The sequence below is a fragment of the Bubalus kerabau genome, chromosome 13, assembly GCF_029407905.1.
Source record: "Bubalus kerabau isolate K-KA32 ecotype Philippines breed swamp buffalo chromosome 13, PCC_UOA_SB_1v2, whole genome shotgun sequence".
In the NCBI taxonomy this organism is placed as follows: Eukaryota; Metazoa; Chordata; class Mammalia; order Artiodactyla; family Bovidae; genus Bubalus; species Bubalus kerabau.
Window position 1 is genome coordinate 61,403,968 of NC_073636.1, and position 25,121 is coordinate 61,429,088.

Here is a 25,121-nt window from a genome sequence, read left to right on the forward strand (position 1 = left end):
AATTAATGAAGAACATTTGTTTAATAAGTGAATAGTGAGACGTGAGAAAAGCAAAGAAATAACAAAGGTCGCAAAGCAGACGTCAACCAGCATGTATCTTACAGATGTGAAAAAGACAAAGAAAACATTGCAAGTTATTTTACGCAAATACATTTGAAAATCTTAAAAAACAGGAAAAACAACAAAGCAAAAATACAAAAGCTGACTGAAAGAAATAGAAAATGGGAATTATCCTTTAAGTCATCAAGAAACAACCTGTAATTTATACATGTCCTATACAGAGTTGAATCTTAGTTGATTCTATGAAATGTTTAAAGATATAACATGAGAGGCTCTTAGACAAGTAGGAAAAGAGAGACTACTGTCAGATTGATTCTGTGTTTAGTTTTTAAATTGAAATACACTTTTAATTTTAGACCAACTTTCTATTTATAGAAAAGTAATGCAAAGACAGTACAGGGTTTTCCCTGTTGTTAGCATCTTACACGACCCTGATGCATTTGTCAGTTAAGTACACTGACTAAGCTCTGCTCTTACAACTTCAGTAGTTTTTCTTTAGCATTTTTTCTTGTTTTAGGGGCCCACACAGGCTTCAGTAGTTTTTCTTTAACATTTTTTCTTGTTTTAGGAGCCCACACAGAATATCACACCACCTTTAGTTGTCATGTCTCCTTGATCCTCCTCTGGTCTGTTACAGTTTCTCAGAAATTTTTTGTTTTTGGTGGATTTCACAGTTTTGAGGAGTACGGGTTGAATATTTTGCAGATTGCCACTCAATTTGGGTTTTTCTGATGTTTTTATCACTGTTAGACCAGAGTTATGGGTTTTTGGGAGGAAGACAGCAAAGATGAAAGCCATTTTCATCACATCATATGTTCATGCTATCATGCTTTTCCCATAAAACCTACAGCATGATTTTATTAGGTTTACCCACTGTAAAGTGACTTTTTGCTCCTTTTCATTCTCTACACTTTGGAAGCAACTCACTGAAAACAGCCCATATTCAAGGGAGAGGGAGGTGAAGCTCCACCTCCTCAGGGAGGAAGTATTTATATTAATTACTTGGAATTCTTCTGTACAGAAAAATCTGTTTCTTCTCGTCTATTTATTCATACCAGTATGAACTCATGGATGTTAACTTCTGCATTGTATTTATAATCCAATGTTATGTTATTTATTTTATTACTCAAATTGCCCCAAATTTGGTCATTTAAAACTCTTTCAAAGTGACTCCTATGTCCCATTTACATGCCTCATATTTCTGATTTTTATAGCATGTCCTTACTTTTTGGCACTACACAATACTTTGGGGACATCTTATATACTCTGTGCTCCAGTCCAAGAACAGAAGAGAAGAGGATAATTGAGAGAACATATACCACAGATTCATGATGGATATTATAGCGGTGAAATAATATAAGAAAAAAAACTGGAAAATAGTGTGGAAAGGAGTTGGAAAGGAAATTTTTTGTGTTCAGTTCAGTTCAATCGCTCAGTCATGTCCGACTCTTTGCGACCCTGTGAACCACAGCACACCAGGCTTTCCTATCCATCACCAACTGCCGGAGTCTACCCAAACCCATGTCCATTGAGTCAGTGATGCCATTCAACCATCTCATCCTCTGTTGTCCCCTTCTCCTCCTGCCCTCAATCTTTCCCAGCATCAGGGTCTTTTTAAATGAGTCAGCCCTTCACATCAGGTGGCCAGAGTATTGGAGTTTCAGCATCAACATCAGTCTTTCCAATGAACACCCAGGACTGATCTCCTTTAGGATAGACTGGTTGGATCTCCTTGCAGTCCAAGGGACTCTCAAGAGTCTTCTCCAACACCACAGTTCAAAAGCATCAATTCTTCGGCACTCAGCTTTCTTTATAGTCCTACTCTCACATCCATACATAACTACTCGTGTTACTCTTTTCCAAAACGTATATCTTTAAGAATTAGGTGGAATGTATAAATGGATTGTCATTATGTCATTTTGCATATGGAGACAGCGATAGGTCTCATACAATAGTGCAATTCAGACCAGTTCCTAGGTCCTTAATTTTCCTCCAAACTCGTAAGGGCCCCAGTCACAGAAAGGATGCATTACTAGTGGTAACACATTAAACAACGACAACAACAAAGAAAATAAAATCTTTAGTCTTGCAGTTATATACTTGTGTCTGTCTCCTCCTTATATAGTGAGCTCCATAATAGTGGAATCTTACTCATTTCCATCTTCCCAGTTCATTGCTTTTACACACTAAAGAAACTAGACTTACCCATAGTTCAACTTTGGGTACTCTATTCTTAAACCAAACTAAGTGCACGTATATTCTCCTAAAATGTCCTGTCCTTTCTAATTTCCTTCTATTTGTTGATTTCATGTTGTTCACTCAAATTACCTTCTTTACTAACACTCAGATGTTGAAATCCTACATATTTCACAAGGCACCACTTTAATCCTAAATTCACTCACAAATTCTCTTGAATACTCAGCTTCATATTTCTTCTCCTGAATTACATGTCTACTTGTCTCCTTCCAGTCTTCCATGTTATAGATTTTTTAGTGTATTCATTATATCTCCCTTTCAAGGGTAGGTTCTCTGTTGCCCTTATCAATTCATAATTTGATATATCGAGTTTTCAATCTCTGGTTAAAGAACAGTGAGTCAGAAAACTGGCAATGAGCTTTATTAGACTGTTCTTTAGGGTCATTATGGGGATCTAGGAACAAGAAAGGAGAGGATGTGGACTATATCATCTTAGATCAATGGCACAGGTTGAGAAACGAACAGGAAATTGTGTTTGATTTATGTAGGCTTTCTGTGGGAGTGTGTAGAATTCTGTTCAATTAAATAATCTTGAGAAAAAGTAAGTGCCAATGTCCTTAGCTTTGGACGAGGTGGTCTGGTAATTTTTTTATGTTCTTCCAGTTCCACAAGATTGATGCAACAATATCTTCCATTTTCACATAGTACTTCACGTACTTCTGTTGTTCTGCATATTTTCCTGCAGTATCCGTGTATATGTTGATTCCAGCATCTCTTAAGTTGTTCGGTTACTGTGCGCATAAAGAACAATAGGCCAAGGTCAGAGTTTGAGACAAAAGGCAATTTTGGTCATGGGGAAGACAGGGGATGTTTGTAAGGATAAGGTATATGGGAGACTCACAGAACATATATCAGTAATGTCCCACAGATATTACCCTCCAAGAGGGTGAACCTCAATGTTTATGCCTAGCTGATCCTCTAGAGTTCTGGGCTTCCACCCGACATCTGATGGACTTCACCAAGAGCAGTGGGTCTTATTTACAGAAATAAACAAGTCGAATCCTTGAGTTCTGGCTATGGAACTATGCTATGCTCCATCTGAGAACCTCAGTAAATCTGCCTCTATTTGAATGCTTCTAAGGTACTACTTCCTGGAGAAGGAAATGGCAACCCACTCCAATATGCTTGCCTAGAGAATCCCATGGACAGAGGAACCTGGCAAGCTGCAGTCCATAGGGTCGCAAAGAGTCTGACATGACTGAAAGTGACTTAACATTAACGTAACAGTGTACCACTTCTTTACCACTGCTCAGAATACAATCATTTGTTCCTATGTATTTATGTCTGACTCAGACTCTGCTCTTGGGTTCATACTTGTAACGATGATAAAGAATGACTTTTTTGGGCCCAGTCAGATGTTTCCCCCCATCAACATTCTTCCTCCCCTGTTGCTTCTCAGTATTGTACATTTTTATCAATGCATATCTTCCTTTGACTTCTATGTCATCACAATAATTTTAGATTTGTTTTATTCCTCCATGACTCCCCATTCTCTTTCTACTTCCAGAGGAAGGAATTCCTCCAGACCTTTGCTCACCATGATATGTTCTATCCTTCAGTGATCCTAAATATTTTCAATAATCTAAGAGTTTAGGATGTTCATATTTTGGCTTCAGGGCTTGTACTATCCTCTGGGTACTAACCCCGGAGGATGAAGGCTGAGAACAAAGATGCTGTCTCCAATACCAGGTTCTAGAGTTCCTTTGACTGTTAGAAATTTAAGGAGCTAGAAGTAGGCCATTTTTGCTCTATAATAACAAGCAAATACAAGAGATCTGGTTGTGAAAGAGGAAAGGAAGCTAATTTTTAAATTCTTAGTATGTGCCAAGCCTTATGCTGGATGTTTTATCACTTAATAAATTCCCCATAAACCAAAGGGCTTCCCTGGTAGCTCAGTCGGTAAAGAGCCTGCCCGCAATGCAGGAGACCTGAGTTTGATCCCTGGGTCAGGGAGATCTCCCAGAAGAGGAAATGGCAACCTACTCTAGTATTCTTGCCTGGAGAATCCCAAGGACAGAAGAGCCTGATGGGCTATAGTCCATGGGGATCTGAGCAACTAAACCTACCTACCATGAACAAGGTGTCATTATCTCCACAAATGGGGAAACTAAGGCTCTGTGAGTCTTCACCTTTTATCCAAAGTTGATAAAGTGGTAGATGTTGAAGGTGTGTTTCTTAAGACAGAATCCAAAGTTTCTTCTTCTTCCACTATTCACACACGCTAGTATAATATTGATAGATTAAAATATATGTATACAGTATCAGAGTGGAAGAAAATAAGGGTGTGTGCTAGAATAAAATCTCTATATCCTAAGAAATAAGGATATTCCCAGTTATTGGTCTTATGTCCTTCTGTAGTGAGTCTTTCTCAGAGGAAATTATGACCTCTTTTTAGCTCTATGAATACTCCTTTTAAGAATAGTACCATAGTAGAAGCACTCAGGAAGAGGGAATTTTTGATGATATTTGATAGACTTCAGCCATTCCTAGGGCCTTATCTTTTCCTACTGTGAGTTATAAAATTCCCTTGAGTTTTTGAAAGTACTCTATCCATTATTGATTTGAGTGAGCCCCTGGAAAGCAGCTACGCTCAGCACTATACCACCAATGGGGTTTGAGTGAGCCCCTGAAAATCTCTGGATTACCTGTGAACTTCTGGAATAGCAGAATTGCAATGATCAGGAGGAGCCTCATGGTCAAGCTTCCCAGAGGAAGTGACAACCAGGTCTCTTGGTCCACTATGTCACCTTCCTCAGAGACTGATTCTTATACAATGAACCAGAACAGATGGTATGATATTAAGTGTGCCCCCAAATTTCTGAATTGCGGATTTTGCAATATGTGGGCAGACACAGGAAATTTGGTTACTCACTTAACCCACACATGGGATTCAGAGAAACAGTGTGTTCCATCTCATCACACCCGATGCCATTCTGTAGGCTGTAGACTGCTGGTGAGAAAAGTCTGTGCTTTCTCTACTTTGGCTGTCTGCCTAGATAGACATGTAGACCTGAACTTACTTCTAAGAATGAATAAAGACATAAAATAAATGAAGCCTATTCTATTGACTGCATTCATCTAAGTCTCTGACTATTGTGTCTAACACTGTGGCCAGTCCAAATGGTAGCCAATTTTTATCCCTATATCCTAGCTAAATTTAGTTACTCACAGAAAAGCAATATGGGCTTCCCAGGTGGCTCAATGATAAAGAATCCACCTGCCAACGCAGATGCAGTAGATGCGGGTTTGATCCCTGGGTCAGGAAGATCCCCTGGAGCAGGAAATGGAACCCATTGCAGTAATTTTGCCTGGAAAAATCCCATGGACAGGGAGCTGTAGCCTGGAGGGCTACAGTCCATGCTGTCACAAAGAGTTGGACACAATCTAGCGACAGAACATGCAGCATGACAAGCAATATACAATGATGGAAGAAAAAAAAGAATGACTACAATAAAATTTTCATTTAGAAACAGTAAAAATGGGGAGAAAATACAGAGATAACATAGCATAATGAATGTATCATCTTGATGGACCATAATGGCAAAAGTTTCTTTCCTGCAAGTGTAGAGAATTCTTTAGTTAGTTTCTATCTTTCTGTTCTATTTTCTGGGAAGACTTCCCTGTCCATTGATCTATGTGGAGGTATCTTGGAGGAGGTTGGGAGAGAATTCTTCTGGGGATTGTTCTACTTTAACAACACATTTCTTATTAATGCAGGTTTAAGAAACTGTGTGAGTGATTTTGTTATTCAGGCTTTGACTTCTATGACATTATAACTCTTAGGAAAGATTAACAGAAAGTTAACAGATTTTCCTTTCAATTGCTTTCAGTCATTTTCATGTCTAAGACCAACTCAGAAATCTTTTTGAATCATGGCAGCTCATTTTAGATCCCAACCAGGACACTAATATCATCTATGGAATAAGCTTTTGGAGATTATACTGTCTCTACCACTCCTAACAATTTCTCACTCAGGCTCTGGCTGTGAGCAGATACAATATAATAGCTTCTGGACAGTGTAGATGAACTAGCTGAGATTGATTACCATTAATTTAAGTAGTATCAACACATTCTTCTGTGTAATACCCCCAGCAACACTTGTCTATCTAAATGCAGAAATGTACACAACAGATAGTTGGGTCAATACAGGTTTGTAGTGGGCCCAAGGACTCAAACGACTAAAAGAAGAGGAACAAAAGAGTTCTAGCTAAAGAGTTATTGAAGTAAATCATGGACTGTATTCTAGATAGGGAGAGAATATAAAGAGGAAGGGGCTGAAAAAGATCTTTGAGATTTGAAGGTGAAAGAGATTATTTATATTAATAAAATATATTGCCTCTACAATGGGGAGAACATTCTATATCTAACCTGCATTGTCTTCTTCACTAACTTTTTGTTTAGAAAACTCCCTTTGTCCCACAGGTAACATTAAATGAGCATCTTAGAAAAAATGATGTCTCTTTACTCTCACTTCAATACTATATGTGTGTGCTGGCATGTATAAATGCACATATGTCCATCTAGTCAAGGCTATGGTTTTTCCAGTAGTTATGTATGGATGTGAGAGTTGGACTGTGAAGAAAGCTGAGCGCCAAAGAATTGATGCTTTTGAACTGTGGTGCTGAAGAAGACTCTTGAGAGTCTCTTGGACTGCAAGGAGATCCAACCAGTCCATTCTAAAGGAGATCAGTCCTGGGTGTTCACTGGAAGGAATGATGCTAAAGCTGAAACTCCAATACTTTGGCCACCTCATGCGAAGAGTTGACTCATTGGAAAAGACTAATTCTGGAGGGATTGGGGGCAGGAGGAGAAGGGGACGACAAAGGATGAGATGGCTGGGTGGCATCACCGACTAGATGGACATGAGTTTGAGTGAACTCTGGGAGTTGGTGATGGACAGGGAGTCCTGGTGTGCTGCAATTCATGGGGTCGCAAAGAGTCCAACACAACTGAGCGACTGAACTGAACTGAACTGATGTGTATATCTCGGAGAAGGCGATGGGACCCCACTCCAGTACTCTTGCCTGGAAAATCCCATGGATGGAGGAGCCTGGTAGGCTGCAGTCCATGGGGTTGTGAAGAGTCGGACACACCTGAGAGACTTCACTTTCACTTTTCACTTTCATGCATTGAAGAAGGAAATGGCAACCCACTCCAGTGTTCTTGCCTGGAGAATCCCAGGGACGGGGGAGCCTGGTGGGCTGCCGTCTATGGGGTCGCACAGAGTCAGACACGACTGAAATGACTTAGCAGCAGCAGCAGCAGCAGCATCTATTCTAGTCCCTGCTGCTAGACAGTCTGTGTGCCTGGAAAATCTCCTAGATTGATCCCATAAAGTAGGGAGTAGTTGTTCCCACGAGTGAGGTGGAAGAATAAAGAACATGACGTTTCTTAAAGAGGAAGACATCACTAATCAGTACTAAATCTAAAGACCTTAAAGTCCACTGGGGGTTTTAAAGGACAGATTGTTTCAATATACTACTTAAAAAAGGACATGAGTGTAATAAATTTCTGGATAACTCATCCACCAAGCTCTACTGAGTTAGGAGTTAAGAGAGCACATTTGATTGTTTAAGTGGGTCAGCCGGGAAGCATGTTTGAAGTTTTGTTTTATTTTTCTTCTTATGTCAATTAAAATAGTATTTAAAGATAGTTTTATTGTGTTACATACATTATTAACAAGAATCTGGAAATATAAAGACAAAGAGAAGAAAGAAAACAACTAGCACCATTACTACTATCTAAAGAAAACACCCAGGAATATATTGTATACCATTCTAAATTTTTCTTTAGTTGAACTAAAATTGCTTTATTGTTTAACCTAAATATCAGTTTATGGGATTTTTCTGATTAATAGGAAAGATACATATACCTGTGATGGATTCATTTCGATATTTGGCAAAACTAATACAATATTGTAAAGTTTACAAATAAAATAAAATAAAAAAAAAAAAAAGAAAGATACAATAAAACTGTCTCAAACTTCCAACAATTGCCTGACTTTTGAAAGCCTCTGCTAGTTTCAGACCTCTGCTAGTTCCAGAGATGTTTACATTGTCAGGGATACACTGGCCTTCAGAATTCTCTGTCTTCATATGCTAACTCTGATCTGCACTATATCCACCCTCCTTGATGTAAAGTTCTTTAACTTCTAGCAAAAATAAAATCACACTTACTAAGCATTTTGGAATTTAGCAGAATTTATACAAGACTTTGGGAAGAAGAGCTACTGAGAAGATGATTACTTGGCAGTAACATAAATAACTTTCTATAGGATGGAAGACATGATTGAATTTCTTTTTTTTTAACCTGACAACTTTATTGTTACTTTTTAATTAAAAATTTTTGTGAAGCTCGCTTTTTCTTTCCTTTCTTCCTTCCTCTCTCTTCCTCCCTCCCTCTTTCTTTCCTTCCTTCCTTCTTATTGAAGTATAGTTGATTACAGGATTATATTAGTTTCAGGTGTTCAACAGTTCAAAAAATTTTTGAGATTTTTATACATTACAAAATGATCACTGTGATAAGTTTCATTACCATTTGTCACCAAATTTATTACCATACTATTCCCTAGAATGTACATTACATCACATATTTATTTTATAACAGGAAGTTTGTACCTCTTAATCTCCCTCGTCAATTGCTCTAATCACCCCAACCCTCTCCCCTTTGGGAACCACTAATTCATTTTCTGTATCTGAGTCTGTTTCTGTTCTGTTTGTTCATTTGTTTTGTTTTTTAGATTCCACATATGAGTGAAATAATATGTCTTTCTCTGTCTGATTCTTTATTATGACTGAGTAATATTCCTTTGCCTAGATATACTACATCTTCTTTATCCATCCATTTATTGATGAATACTTACATTGCTTCCATATCTTGGCTATTGTAAGTAATATTGCAAATAATGCTATAAATAACAAACTTGGGGTGTATATATGTTTTCAAACTAGTGGGTGTTTTTCCTTTTAAAAATGCCCAGAAGTGGAATTGCTGGATTGTATGGTAGTTTGGTTTTTAATTTTTTGATAAATCTCCATACTGTTTTTCATAGTGGTTACACCAGTTTACATTCCCACCAACAGTGTACAAGGGTTGCCTTTTCTCCATATCTTCACCAATACTCATTATTTTTTGTCTGTTTGGTAATCTTTCTGACATCTGGTATCTTGTTGCGGTGTTTTTTTTTTAAGATTTTTTTTAAAAACATTAATTTATTTATTTTAATTGGAGGCTAATTACTTTACAATATTGTGATTTTTGCCATACATCGACATGAGTCAGCCATGGGTGTACATGTGTTTCCCTGTCCCAAACCCCACTCCCACCTCCCTCCCATCCCATTCCTCCCAATCACTCGTTGTGGTTTTGATCTGCATTTCCCTGATGCTTTGATGTTGAATGTCTTTTCTTGTGTCTATTTGTCATCTGTACTTTTTCTTCGGAAAAATGTCTATTTAGGTCCTCTGCCCCTTTTTAAATCAGGTTATTAGTTTTTTTTGTTGTTGAGTTGTATGATTTCTTTATATATTTTGAATATTAATCATATTAGATACATGATTTGCAAATATCTTCTCCCATTGGGTAGATTGTCTTTTCATTTTGTTACAGTTTGCTGTGTAGGAGTTTTTTAGTTTGATGTAATCTCATCTGTTTATTTTTACTTTTGTTTCTCTTGCCTGATGAGACATATCCAGAAAGTACTGCCAAGACCAACATCAAAGAGAGTACTGCCTATATTTTCCTATGACCCAGGCTTTTCCCTGGACACCCTTAGCTGTGTCATACTAGCCCCCTCAGAGTATCTTCGTAGCAGTCAATCTTGGTCCTCTCCCTGGGGTCCAACCTCCGAGGCCTGAGTTTTATAGTTTTAGGTTTTACATTCAAGTCTTCAATCCATTTTGAGTACATTTTAAAAATACGGTGTGTGATAGTGTTTCTATAGTTTATAATTTTTTTCATATGACTATCCAGTTTTCCCAATACCATTTGTTGAAAACACTATTCTTTCTCTATTGTATGTTCTATTCTCCTTTGTCATAAATAAATTGTCCATATATTCATGTGTTTATTCCTGGGATATCAACTCTGTTCCATTGATTTATGTGTCTATTTTTTTTTTGCCAATACTGTGCTGTTTTGATTATTAGAACTTTGTGATACAGGAGTTTTAAAACAGGGAGTGGGATACCTTCAGCTTTGTTCTTTTTTTCAGGATTGCTTTGGCTGGCATATACATTTTAGAATTTTTCATCTGTTTTTGTGAAAAATGTCCTTGAGATTTTGTTAGGGATTGCACTGAATCTGTAGATTGCTTTAGTTACTGTGGACATTTTAATAAGGTTAACTCTTACAATCCATAAGCATGGGATATATTGTCTGTGTGGTTCTCACTCCATTCAGACTGAGAGAATTCACTTAGGGTGCTTGTGAAGGCAGGGTCCTATGTTCTGCAAGCACTCAGAGTTACAGTGTTCCTGGCATAGTGATCTCTTGCCTCTCTGGTGGACCCAGACTTTTCCCTGGACTCTCTCAGCTGTGCCATACTAGCCCCCTCAGAGTATCTTCATAGCAGTCAATCTCGGTCCTCTCCCTGGGGTCCAACCCCCAAAGCCTGAGCCTCAGCAGCCAGCCTCTACTTGGTGCGAAGAGCTTGCAAGCCACTTCTTGGCTGGGAAGTGCTGTTTGGCATTGATTCCTGTGGTGAATTCTCTCCACTTTACCATCTGATCACCTGTTGCTGCCTTCCCCTCTGAGGCTCTGAAGCTCCCTGCTGACCCCGTCCATGATCCGCATGTGCTCCCTCCTTGGGGCACAGGTCCTTGTCTTGAAATGCTTTGTCTCTTTTTAAGATCTTTCTCTTCTGCCCTACCTCATTCTGAGGAGACTGGCTTGCCTTTTTGGAAATCTGGGGTCTTCTGGCAGTGTTCTGAAGATGTTCTAAAGGAGCTGTCCCACAGTGCAGATGGGTTTTTGATGTATTTGTTGTCAGGGTCGGGGAGGTGAACTCCCTGTCTTATTCCTCTGCCATCTTGAAGGACTGTCCCATTGTATTACTTTCTATAATATATTTCACAAATACAATAACCTATAGGTTTTTTTTTTCCTGCATTAAGTCTTTGTTGCCATATGTGTACTTCTTTATTTAAGGCACATGGGCTTAGTAGCTGGGGTGTGGGCTTAATTACCCCCAGGCATGTGGGATCTTAGTTCTCCAACCAGGGGTCAAACCCACTTCCCCTGCCTTCTGCAGAGATCATACTTGAGAACTATGTGGCTATGCAGAATTGCAAGGTAAACCTTTGAGGATATCTTCAGAATTGGCATGAAATAGCTTAGAGATGTTGTAGCCTTGAAAGCAGGCAGAGATGCCTTCAATATGTGATTATGTTTGTGAAAGATTTTCTTCCTCCATGAATCTCAGATTTTTCATATTTTAAATGGGAATAATATATCTCACTAGTATAAGTCTTAGAATTCCATGGGTGCAAGAGACCATGGTGTTCTATATGTCTTAACTATTTTAGTTTTCAGAGTGATTTTAGGATAGGTGTATGGTTATACCTGTATTACTAGTCAAAAAATTGAGGTAGGTGTCACATGATGAGTAAAAGCAATGTGAGCAAACCTAGATATAATCCTGCTGCTGCTGCTAAGTCTCTTCAGTTGTGTCCAACTCTGTGCGATCCCATAGACCGCAGCCCACCAGGCTCCCCCGTCCCTGGGATTCTCCAGGCAAGAACACTGAAGTGAGTTGCCATTTCCTTCTCCAATGCATGAAAGTGAAAAGTGAAAGTGAAGTCGCTCAGTTGTGTCTGCCTCTTCGTGACCCCATGGACTGCAGCCTACCGGGCTCCTCCATCCATGGGATTTTCCAGGCAAGAGTACTGGAGTGGGGTGCCATCACCTTCTCCGGATATAATCCTAGATATATTTTATTCCAGTTTATTCAGCTTTAATCATGTTATCATAGTTATTATAAAATGCTCTTGTTTAGATTGTATATCAACATGCTTGGTTGGCATGTTTTGAGTTCTCCTACCATGAAGACACCTTTTCTCCCTCAAACGCTAAAGCAGTTAAAGATTATTTACCATCTTATTTCAAGCATGAGATGAAGAGGGAATGGACCGAGGGCATGAGACAGGAGTTTCATGTTGCAGCTCTAAGATTACATTCCTCCTCTGTAATCTCAGTGATCACAGCTCTGTGACGTTGTCAAGGTAGTGATCAAGGTGATTATTGAGGAGAAAGCACAGTGAGTTCTACCACAAGCCTTTAAACCCCATCTGGCTGTTCAAAGAGACTCTATGAGCCTAACTTCTGTCACACTTTTCCCTGCATAGTAATGAACTTTCCCTGCAGGTGAAACATGGCTTATAATCACCCATAAGGTCCAGTGGGCAGGGCCCTCAGGCAACATGTCTTTCTGTTCATCCAGGAATCAGCAACCTGCTACAGCTATGTCCCTATAATGTGAGTAAATTTGAAGATACTACTCTGCTGCTAAGTCACTTCAGTCGTGTCTGACTCTGTGCGACCCCATAGACGGCAGCCCACCAGGCTCCGCCGTCCCTGGGATTCTCCAGGCAAGAACACTGGAGTGGGTTGCCATTTCCTTCTCCAATGCGTGAAGGTGAAAAGTGAAAGTGAAGTCGCTCAGTCGTGTCCGACCCTCAGCGACCCCATGGACTGCAGCCCACCAGGCTCCTCCATCCATGGGATTTTCCAGGCAAGAGTACTGGAGTGGGGTGCCATTGCCTTCTCCTAGATACTACTCTAGTCACCTTCAAAGTACTCTGAGGAGGAGTAAATGTCTCTCTGTTCTTTAAGTTTGTAAACCAAGGCTCAAAGATGGAAAATCATTTGTCCATAGTCCAAGACTGAATACACTCACGGTGGCAACATGAAAGACCTCAATATATGTCTGAGCATAAAATTCATTATTTTTTCTACTGTCCTTCTCTGCTACAATGACCTGCCTCTGTCCTCCCACTTTCCAGAATGAGTTCAAGACTTCTAGCTACAGTGATAGCCATGAGTATATAAGACCATAATGTTCTACTAGTTGGGACAATTTATCTCTCAAATATCTTTTACTAGATAATGACATATCATAGATTTATCTCTTGAAGGAAGCAGAGGCCTGTTTCCTGGTGACAAGAATAAATGAAGGTGGTGTTTCATTCTGATTACCTTGTCTGACTTGTCTGTGCAGAACTCTTATGGGAAAAGTCCTATGGCTAAATACAAGGGCCTATCCCAGTATTTAAGTTACAGTACAGAGCTCTTGATCTCCTTTCTATCCTAAGTTGGCAATTTATGTGAATGTAGATTCTCAAGGAGAGAAGAGAATTGCATAATATCAAAGTTCTCTTAGTAGACAATTGAGTCTGTCTCAGTTTAATAGCTACAAATCAGTATTTTTTTTTTCTCTAAAGTGAGGTCACAATACCTATATCCCAAATTTGTCGTGGGAAATCCAATTGGAAAGCACTCTTTAGAAATGATTTTGTATGATTAACCACTTCAAAAGTATGTAGCAAATGCCTTCAGTCTGCAGGAGGGAAGTTGTTCCATATTACGGAACAGTGGTTCTCAAAGTGTGGGCCTTTGGTCACCAACATCAGCATCACCTGGGAACTTGTGAGTCGTGCTAAGTCTCAGGCTCTGTCACAGAATTAGAAACTGGAAGTGAGGATCATAAATTTGTGTTTCAGCATGCCCTACAGATATTTCTGATGCCTTTTAAAGTTTGATAATTACTGGTAAGGCAGCTTGTGAACCTATGGACTGGGAACTGTTTTCAAGGATGACACCATTTCTGTCCATCAGTCAGACAGAATGAGTGTTTTATACTAATTTGTGCCTGGCTTCTGTCTTATTTTCATCCCTACCATGGAATTGTTAGCACTACAGAGATGTGATGCCCTTCCAAACAGGGCTGAGCTCAGGGATAGTGGGAAGGGAGGTATAGTGAAAAGACTGACACCAAAATAAGGCCCTTTGCTTTAATAAATCAGGGATCCTAGGTCAGGAGACAGAGGCTGAAATGTTCAAGAACTGCCTGTTGTAGATCCTCCTGTAGTGGCAGATGTCATACTACTACCACCAGGAGGAATGGTTTTAGAACAGCCATTATCCAGAACACAGCATAATTTTTTTTTGCTGCACATCCCGGTAGGAGGATTTATTGCTTTCTCTCCATTTCTGCATGTGCTTCTGCAATTTCCAGTTTTGTTTGCACACTTTCTCACATACCAATTACCTGCATAAAGGAATTATATAGATTGTTTAAGCCAGAGATCTATCACAAAAAGATTAAAATAACAATCAATTCAGTTCAGTTCAGTCGCTCAGTCGTGTCTGTTTCTTTGTGACCCTATGGACTGCAGCTTGCCAGGCTTCCTTGTCCTTCATCCTCTCCTGGAGCTTGCTCAAACTCATGTCCATTGAGTTGGTGATGCTATCCAATCATCTCATCCTCTGTTGCCCCCTTCTCTTCCTGCCTTCAGTCTTTCCCAGCATCAGGGTCTTTTCCAATGAGTCAGTTCTTTGCATTAGGTGGACAAAGTATTGGAGCTTCAGCTTCAGCATCAGTCCTTCCAATGAATATTCAGGACTGATTTCCTTTAGGATTGACTGGTTTGATCTTGCAGTCCAAGGGACTTTTCCAACACCACAGTTTGAAAGCATAGTTCTCTGAACTTTGATTATTCAAGTCCCTTAAGTTGTTTTATTATATTTTTCCAAATCATAAAGTCCTGCTCTGAGAGTTAAGTGGGATTTTATAAATATGTATATGTAGAGTTTTAAATATGTAAGTTATGAGCCTTTAAGAGATAAAATTCTGCATACACAAATTCACCAGGTGTCTATTTCCCATTATTTTAAATGGAAAATATATAACACATTATTACTCATGAATACAAAACCTCTAACCAGTTTCATAAGATGTACCTAAACACACATAAACACCTAAATAGAAGTAAAAAAGCCATAATTTTAAAATAAGAAATGCTCAGATTATTGCTGTAATGCTTTTATTTATTACCCTAACCTACATGGATTTTGTTAATGTTCAGTGAGATTTTAAAAATATCTTTACATGTTTCTGAGGCCCTACAAACTGTATATGAAATATAACTCTAGAGTTGCCTTATATATTGTCTTCTTAAATATAAATGTAAAAATTTCACATATATCTATATATAGACATCTATATATATATATATAATATTAAGGCATAAATATATTCTGTAAATGTTGGGAAATAAAAAACCAAATATAGTCATTAGGAAGGCATTCTGTAGGATGTTCCTGTATATTTTTACACATTATATACATATATAAGAATTATGTCATCACAAGGTATAACACAGAGAAAGCGCTGAAGAGACTAGTTGAATCATTTCTTTCCTTACTCTATAAATTAGTTGTCATTCCTATACTCAACCGACAAATATATAACGCATGCCTGTCTTCCCTGGTGGCTCAGCTGGTCAAGAATTCACCTGCAATGTGGAAGACCTGGGTTTGATCCCTGGGTTGGGAAGATCCCCTGGAGAAGGAAAAGGCTACCCACTCCAGTATTCTGGCCTGGATAATTCCATGGACTATATGGAATTAGTCCATAGGGTCGCCAAGAGTCAGACACAACTGAGTGACTTTCCTTTTCACTTTCACCATGTCAAGAACTTGGCAAGATGATGAGAATGAACAGGAAAGACAAGGTCAAGAAATATAATGAAAAATAATGAACAGGAAGACAAGGTCAAGAAGCTTATATTAGAGAGGGCAAGAAAGAAAATAAACAAACACATTAATAAACAAAATAACTACAGATTGTGATAAGTGCAGCAAATGAAAACAATAATGCTGTGTAATAGAGGGTAAATGAATAGAGTAATCATTTTTGAGTGCTATTGCTGCTACCATTATCTCTTAACTGCTGCTTCATCTTCCTCTGAGAATTAAATGAGATTCTCATGCATGATATTTACATACATACATTTATATCCATAGTCGTACAGATGCATGCATGGGCCTCTCACGCCTAAGATCAGAATTCTACGTACAGTCACTAAGGAAACTATACCACAAGAAATGACATTCAAACCCAGATGTAAAGGATCAAAAGTTTCCACCTATATGAAGAGCTAGAGGAAGAGTATTTAAAGAAGAAATAACAAATGTGAAAGCCATGGCCCAGGTAAGAACTTGAGATTTCTGAGAAACAGAAAGATTGCTTGATTTCTTTTGTTTTCATGATTTTTCTTACTCTGTCTCCTCTTTTTATCTTGTGTGTTCTGCAGTGTCTCTTCATAATGGTCCTTGGCCTTCAGCTTCCTCTCTAGTCATTCTCTCTGTGATCCTCTTCTGTCTCACTCTCCCAAACATCTCCATGGAAGTTTTTCTTTAGCTTTCTTCAGCTAGGACTTGTGGATGGAGACCTCTGAACAAGGCTCCTTCCTTTCCATCCTGATTTTCTTTGGGCCCTGATGTTTGTTGATTCTTCCTTCCAAATGTCCTAAGAGTTGCCTTTCTAATGCCTTCAGATTTTGGATTAGACTTGCATACTTTTACAGAATAATCCTGAATTGCTTGTGTTTGTCTGTTAATAGAAAGGGAACTGAGGAATTTTCTTAGGGCTGTTTGTTTAGAAAGAGGACACCATGCGACCATGTATTGTACATAGTCAAAATCCCAGAGACAGAGGGAGAAAGCATGCAATCTAAACCCAGAATTTCAAGAATTCCATAAATCTGAACCATCTTCTGAGAAACCGTAATACTGTTACTAATTTTCTCTGTCATCAATTTGAATAGTTCGGCAAAAATCTAGAGAACGTAAAGCACTATCTCTAGAGGCAGGCTGTAGAGTTATACAACTTTCTACCTTCTAGTAAATTCTACCTCAGAAAAGTCAGTTTCTCACTCTATGTCATAATAAAAATGTGGGGCTGAGTCCAGTGTAAAACACAGAATAAAAAACCAGTGGTGGAGCTTCCTTGGTGGTCCAGCAGTTAAGAATCCACTGGTTCCATCTCTAGTTCCAGAAGATCCCACATGTCGTGGAGCAAGGAAGCCTGTGCACCAAGCTCTGAGCCAGTGCTCTAGAGCCTGTGAGCCGCAACCACTGAGCCCACGCACTGCAGCTACTGAAACTTGAGCGCCTAGATAGAGCCTGTGCTCTGCAGCAAGAGAAGCCACTGCACCGAGAAGCCCACACATAGCAATAGAGAGTAGCCCCTGCTTGCCACACTAGAGCAAGCCCACAGGCAGCAACAAAGACCCACCACAGTCAAAATAATAATAATAACTAAATAAATAAATCTTAAAAAACCAGCGGTAAACATGAGTGAATAAACTCTTCTCAACATGAAGGAAAACTTCCTAAGCTAATAGGAGAATGCAAAAAAGTACCAATAGATTCAACGTGAAAATAAAAAACTTGTTCCTTAAAGAAATCAATAAAAATTTTTTTTAGAAATAATCAGTGTATTGCTAAATATTTGGAAGAAATATGAAATAGAAATACTGAAAATACTCACACACTAGTAAGACTTGGAAATGCATGCTAGTTTCCTAGGGCTCATTTAGATACCTTTTGATCAAGCAATGGAACGTCTAAAATTTACCCATATATCCAGAGAATCTCCCAATGATATATTAACAACATCACCTGTAATAGTGACACATTGGAAAAAAATAATCCAAATGACAAACAATAAGGGATTCTCCAAGTTAATATTGGTACAGAAATATGACAAAATAATAGGCTTCTACTACCAATTGTACTTTCAAGAAATATTTAAAGATCTGTGAAAATTTCCCTGATAAAACCTTAAGTTAAAAAAGGGCAGGTTCTAAACTTATACATCAGTTGGTCCCAGTTTTTAAAATTTAAGCAATGAAGAAATGGTGGCATTTATCTCTAAAATGCCCTCAGTGTTCTTCATTTTGTAAATATAAACTCTAGAACTTAACAAGAAGAAATGTTTACACAAGTAGAACTACAATCAGACATACAATTTCCAACAGTCTTGAATTCTTTCCCCATGTTCACTCAGAATATTTTTCTTCCCTTTTCCATGTTATATTCCTATAGATATTTAGGAGTAAACTTCCCTGTTCTAATCAAATCCAGGAACAAAAAAAAAAAAGAGAGAGAGAAAGAGAGAGAGAAACCTTCTTTACAAGACCAATAAAATTGAGAGAAGTAGTATTACAGAATTGTAACTTTGGGAGGTTGTCATACAAAATGAAGTGAGACAGGGCTGGACCGAACTGGCCGTAAGTGATAGAATAAAGGGAAGCTTGGAGGCAAGTTTACAGGTTTCATCCTTCCCTCCTTCAGCTTCCATTACGGACACTATTCTATCATGAGAGTCTTGAGGTCTCTTATAATAGAGGTGTTCCGAAGAAGTAAGGCAAATCTCAGCCCACCTCCCCCTGACAGTGGAAGCCCTGCCTCACTCCCATGGATGTTTGGTAATAGGGACTCCACATGCAGGACCCTGGTTCAGACTAACATTTCTACTTCCCCAAGATTCAAACAGAATCTGTTTTACCTGAGACCAACTGGACCAGAAGAATAAAGGAGTATAAGAGTGAACAATAGAGACGTCATTGCTTCTGAAAGACATAGGCAGTGGGTGCTACGGAATCCAGAACACTCTATATAGTGTGACTCTGAACACAGGTCTTAATTGTCCTCCCAAGGTGGGGTTGGGCTCAACCAGTGTACCAGAAGGATATGGGATATTGTGCCAAACATAACCTCAGTCCATTGGCCCGCAGCTCTAATTGAGGCATCACTATTCAAGAGTCCTGTTCTAGGCATGCCTTGGGGGAAGGAGAAAGACTCAGAAGAGAAGGTGCACTCCCTACTGAAATGTGTGACAGGAGAGAAAGACACAGCAAGAATTTACGCAGATACCCTAAGGCTGGGTACCCCTATCTGTTTTTTTGTTTTTTTTTTTTACAGTTTCCTGTGTTGTTTCTGCCAGAGTATTTACTTTAGCACATTGTGACAATCTTGTCATCTGTCCCTCTCCCCAAAATGCAATGTATTTTTGAACACTGACTACATATTATTATTTCCTGTATATTAGTTCTGGGCAATAGAGAAGTATCTACGTCATTCTCGGAGTAATGAAAAGTCGATATTTTGTTGATAATCTGGCAATTTATGAAGTGTTTTATTTTTTAAAGAAATAAACAATACTCAAAGATTATATGCTAAGATTTCTTTAAATCCCCACTTGGGTCCAGCGACAGAGCATCATAAATTGAAGTGCATCCATATGATATAATGCTGTGTATGTCTTAACATGAGCGCAGCAGGTTTTCTCTCTATATTTCTGGATGAAAAAGCAATATTGTAGAACATGCATAGTCACGATTCAATTTATGTGAAAAAGTTATGTGAAAAAGTATGCATTGTATTAGTAAATGCTTTAACTAGAGTGCAAAGCAGATATTCTAATAATAGTTGTTTTCTGACTGAGTTTAAGGCAGGCGTTTAAAGAGGATTTTATTTGTGTTAGAATTTTTTTAGGAGCGGGGGTTGCCCAGTGGATTGTGACTGGAAGACATAAAGTCCTAGAGATTTTATTCTTCTTGTGGTTTTTATTTTTCTTTTTAAAAATTACTGAGATGTAATTGGTGTACAGTTGAACTGAATTATTTAAAGTGTACAATTTGATGAGTTTAACAAATTATACACTCTTAAATCAACACCAGAATCAACATAATACATACATTCATCCTCAAAAGTTTCATTATGTCCCTTAGATATTCACCCCTTCCTCTACCTTTTTCTCTTCTCAGCTCCATGACACCCAGTCTCCTCTGATCTACTCTCTGTCCTTATAGCTTTGTTTACTTTTTCTAGACTATTGTATAAATGAAGTCATACAGTATGCATCTTTTCCTGCCTGGATTCTTTCATCCAAGGTAATCTTTTTGAGATTAATTTTCACCATTGTGTGTATCAATAGCTCTTTCCCTTTTATTGTTAATATTCCTTTTTATAGCAATTTTATAACAATGTTTGCCATCTCTTAGTGGACATTTTGATTGTCTCCAGCTCCTAGCTGTTGCAAATAAAGCTACCAGTGATCATTTTTGTGTAAGTTGTTCAGTGGACAAATGCTTTTATTTCTTTTTTGTAAATACCTAGATGTGGAATGACTGACTCACTGGGTAGGTACATATTTCACTTGCTAAAATACCAAATTGTTTTCCAAAAGCTGTGCTATTTTACATTCCCACCGAAAGTATATGAGGATTCATTTTTAATCAACACTTGGCACATGTAGTTTCTTTCTTCTTCTTCTTCTTTTTAATTTTAGCCATTTAGTTAGTATGTGGTTAGTGATGAAAATATTTACTAGGTTTTCATGTAATGTTTATCATCCACATATCTTCCTTGGTGAATTCTGTTTATATATTTTCCCCAAATTTTGCTTAGGCTTTAATTCTCATTATTATTGAATTCTAAGTGTCCTGTTTATTTTAGATAGAAGAATTTTGTTGGATTATATAATATGTAAATAGTTTTTCCAGTCTGTGACTTGTATTATCATTTTCACATCAGTACTATATTTTGATCATTATTTTTATTTTGATGAAATCCAATTTATTAATTTTTAATTTTATAGTTTTGTCCCTTTTTGTGTTATAGTTATGAAATTGTTGCTGAACCCAAGGTCACATACATTATCTAGATTTTCAGAAGAAAACTTTAGAAAGAAGTTTTTTCTCTTTCTTTTAAATCACCGTTCAGTTTTTGAGTTAATTTTTAAAAGATGTGAGGTAGGAATCAGGAATCTTTATTTTTTCATTTATGACTATCCGATTGTCTCAGTATGATTGTTGATAATAGTATCCTTTTCCTATTGAATGTGTGGGTCTGTTTCTGTACTCTCTATTCTGATGTATATATACATTTCTACCTATCATTTCTATTAAAAAACCATCATAATTTCTTTATTATTATAGCTTTTTGGGATCTAGTGCTTCTATGATATTTTTCACATTTAAATATTTGATCCCAGGACTTCTTAGTGGTCCAGAGGCTAAGACTCCGTGCTTCCAGTGCAGGGGGGCCGGGTTCTATCTCTGATCAGGGATCTAGATTCCCACATGCTGCAACTAAGAGTTTGCATGCCGCAACTAAAGATCTCACGTGTTGCAACTAAGACCCGGTGCGGCCAAATAAAATAAAATAAATTTATTTTTTAAAAGGACAGGGAGAATAGTAGGAATTGAGCTATTCTGTTTCTTCCTCCTACCTCCTCTCCCTCACAAAATTTATTACGTAAACATTTAGTCCAATTGAACTTTTTGTACATAGGATATAAGGTATGGATCAAAATTTATTGATTTTCCATTAAGTGTTTTTCAACCAAATAATCCATTCATTTAATATGCCATCTTGGTCATTTATTAGATTCCCATGTACATTTGGGTCTGTTTCTTGACTCTCTCATCTATTCTCATGATTCTACTTTTCTATTCCTAAACCAATAGCAGCTCATTACTTATGATTTGTATATGCAGAACTTTTGACTTTTTAATCTAAACTTATTTGATTTCTTCTATTTAAATACTTAACACATCTTTTTAAAAAAATTATTTTATTGTGGTAAGAATGTGCTGTGCTAAGTCACTTCAATTGTGTCAGACTGCAATCCTATGGACTGTAGCCTCCTAGGCTCTTCTGTCCATGGGATTCTCCAGGCAAGAATACTGGAGTGGGTTGCCATTTCCTTCTACAGGGGATCTTCCCAACCCAGGGATTGAACCCAGGTCTCCTGCATTGCGGGCAGATTCTTTACCATCTGAGCTACTAGGGAAGCCATACTTAGCATTTATCTACCCTGTTAGGAAATATGTGTGTGTACTTATTATATTGTTACAAAAGTGTACAGTATAATATAGCACAGGTACAGTGTCATACAGAAGATCTTTACAACTGATTCATCTCACTTAACTGAAACTTTATGCCTACCATTAGTAATGCCCCATTTACTTACCCTATCCTCAGCTCTTTTGAGGGCTTCCCTGGTAGCTCAGCTAGTAAAGAATCTACAAATCTTTAATCTAAATCTGCAAAAGCAGGAGACCCCAGTTTGATTCCTGGGTCAGGAAGCTCCCCTGGAGAAGGGATAGGCTACCCACTCCAGTATTCTTGGATTTCTCTGGTGGCTCAGACCATAAAGAATCCACCTGCAATGCTGGGAACCTGGGTTTGATCCCTGGGTTGGGAAGATCCCCTGGAGGAGGGCATGGCAACTCACTCCAGTATTTTTGCCTGGAGAATCCCCATCAACAGAGGAGCCAGGTGGACTCACTCACTCACTCAGTGTGACAATCTCTAGGTCCATCCATGTTGTTGCAATTAGCATTATTTCATTCTTTTCTATCCATGAGTAATGTTCTATTGTATATATGTACCACTTCTTTATCCATTCCTCTGGTGATGGATATTTAGGTTATTTCCATGTTCTGGCTATTGTAAATAGTACTGTAATGAACATTGGGATACATGTATCTTTTTGAATTACGTGTTTTTTCCCCCCTGGGTATATGCCCAGGAGTGGGATCATAGGATGATATGACAGCTTTATTTTTAGTTTTTTAAGGAAACCCCATACTGTTTTCCATAGGACCTGTACCAGTTTACTTTCCCACCAACAGTGTAGGAGGGTTTCTTTCTCTTCACACCCTCTCCAGCATTTATTGTTTGCAGATTTTTTGACAATGGCCTTTCTGATCAATGTGAGGTGATGCCTCATTGTAGTTTTGGTTTGTCTTCCTCTAATAATTAGAGCATATTTTCATGTGCTTTTTGGTCATCTGTATGTCTTTGAAGAAATGTCTATTTAGATCTTCCACTCATTAAAAAAATTATATATATATATATATTTATTTTAAAATGTTAAAAAATTGATTTATTTTAATTGGGAGCTAATTACTTCACAATATTGTGGTGGTTTTTGCCATACGTTGACATGAATCAGCCATGGGTGTACATGGGCCCTGAACCCAGCTTCTTCCTCCCTCCCCATCCCATCCCTCTGGGTTGTCCCAGAGCACCGACTTTGAGTGCCCTGTTTTATGCATTGAACCTGGACTGGTCATCTATTTCACATACATGTTTAAATGCTATTCTCTCAAATCATCCCACCCTTACCTTCTCCCACAGAGTCCAAAAGTCTGTTCTTTATCTCTGTGTCTGTTTTGCTGTCTCACATATAGGCCCATTGTTACCATCTTTCTAATTTCCATATATACACGTTAATATACTGTATTGGTGTTTTTCTTTCTGACTTACTTCACCCTGTATAATAGGCTCCAGTTTCATCTACCTCATTAGAACTGATTCAAATGCGTTCTTTTTAATAGCTGAGTAATATTCCATTGTGTATATGTACCACAGCTTTCTTATCCATTCGTCTGCCAATGGACATCTAGGTTGCTTCCTTGTCCTGGCTATTGTAAACAGTGCTGCAATGAACACTGGGGTACACATGTCTCTTTCAATTCTGGTTTCCTCAGTGTGTATGCCCAGCAGTGGGATTGCTGGGTTGTATGGCAGTTCTAGTTTCAGTTTTTTAAGGAATCTCCACACTATTCTCCATAGTGGTTGTACTAGTTTGCATTCCCACCAACAGTGTAAGAAGGTTCCCTTTTCTCCACACCCTCTCAAACATTTATTGTTTGTAGAGTTTTGGATAGCAGCCATTCTGACCAGCGTGAGATGGCACCTCATTGTGGTTTTGATTTGCATTTCTCTGATAATGAGTGATGTTGAGCATCTTTTCATGTGTGTTAGCCATCTGTATGTCTTCTTTGGAGAAATTTTTGTTTAGTTCTTGGCCCATTTTTTGATTGGGTCGTTTATTTTTCAGGCATTGAGCTGCATGAGCTGCTTGTATATTTTTGAGATTAATTCTTTGTCAGTTGCTTCATTTACTATTATTTTCTCCCATTCTGAAGACTGTCTTTTCTCCTTGCTTATAGTTTCCTTCATTGTGCAAAAGCTTTTAAGCTTAATTAGGTCCCATTTGTTTATTTTGCTTTTATTTCCATTACTCTGGGAGGTGGGTCATAGAGGATCTTGCTGTGATTTATATCAGAGTGTTTTGCCTATATTTTCCTCTAGGAGTTTTGTAGTTTCTGGTCTTATATTTAGATCTTTAATCCATTTTGAGTTTATTTTTGTGTATGGTATTATAAAGTGTTCTAGTTTCATTCTTTTTCAGGTGGTTGACCAGTTTTCCCAGCACCACTTGTTAAAGAGATTGCCTTTTCTCCATTGTATATTTTTGCCTCTTTTGTCAAAGATAAGGTGTCCATAGGTGTGTGGATTTATCTCTGGGTTTTCTATTTTGGTCCATTGATCTATATTTCTGTCTTTGTGCCAGTACCATACTGTCTTAATGACAGTAGCTTTGTAGTATAGTCTGAAGTCAGGCAGGCTGGTTCCTCCAGTTCCACTCTTCTTTCTCAAGATTGCTTTGGCTATTCAAGGTTTTCTGCATTTCCATACAAATTTTTTTTCATATTTCCATACAAATGGTGAAATTATTCATTCTAGTTTTGTGACGCTTACTCCTTGGAAGGAAAGTTATGATCAACCTAGATAGCATATTAAAAAGCAGCAACATTACTTTGCCAACAAAGGTCCATCTAGTCAAGACTATGGTTTTTTCCAGTGGTCATGTATGGATGTGAGAGTTGGACTGTGAAGAAAGCTGAGTGCCAAAGAATTGATGCTTTTGAATTGTGGTGTTG

The 25,121-nt window shown here is 38.1% G+C and overlaps 1 protein-coding gene across 1 annotated transcript; it reads right to left on the minus strand.

Moving 5' to 3' along the window:
* Window positions 1-2,796: 2,796 nt before the first annotated feature.
* LOC129625209 (beta-defensin 127-like) lies at window positions 2,797-5,010 on the minus strand. The gene is made up of 2 exons (XM_055543326.1): window positions 4,962-5,010; window positions 2,797-3,047 (listed from the first exon to the last, which is right to left on the minus strand). Exons 1-2 carry the CDS (start codon window positions 5,008-5,010, stop codon window positions 2,797-2,799), a joined length of 300 nt encoding a protein of 99 aa, XP_055399301.1.
* Window positions 5,011-25,121: the final 20,111 nt, after the last annotated feature.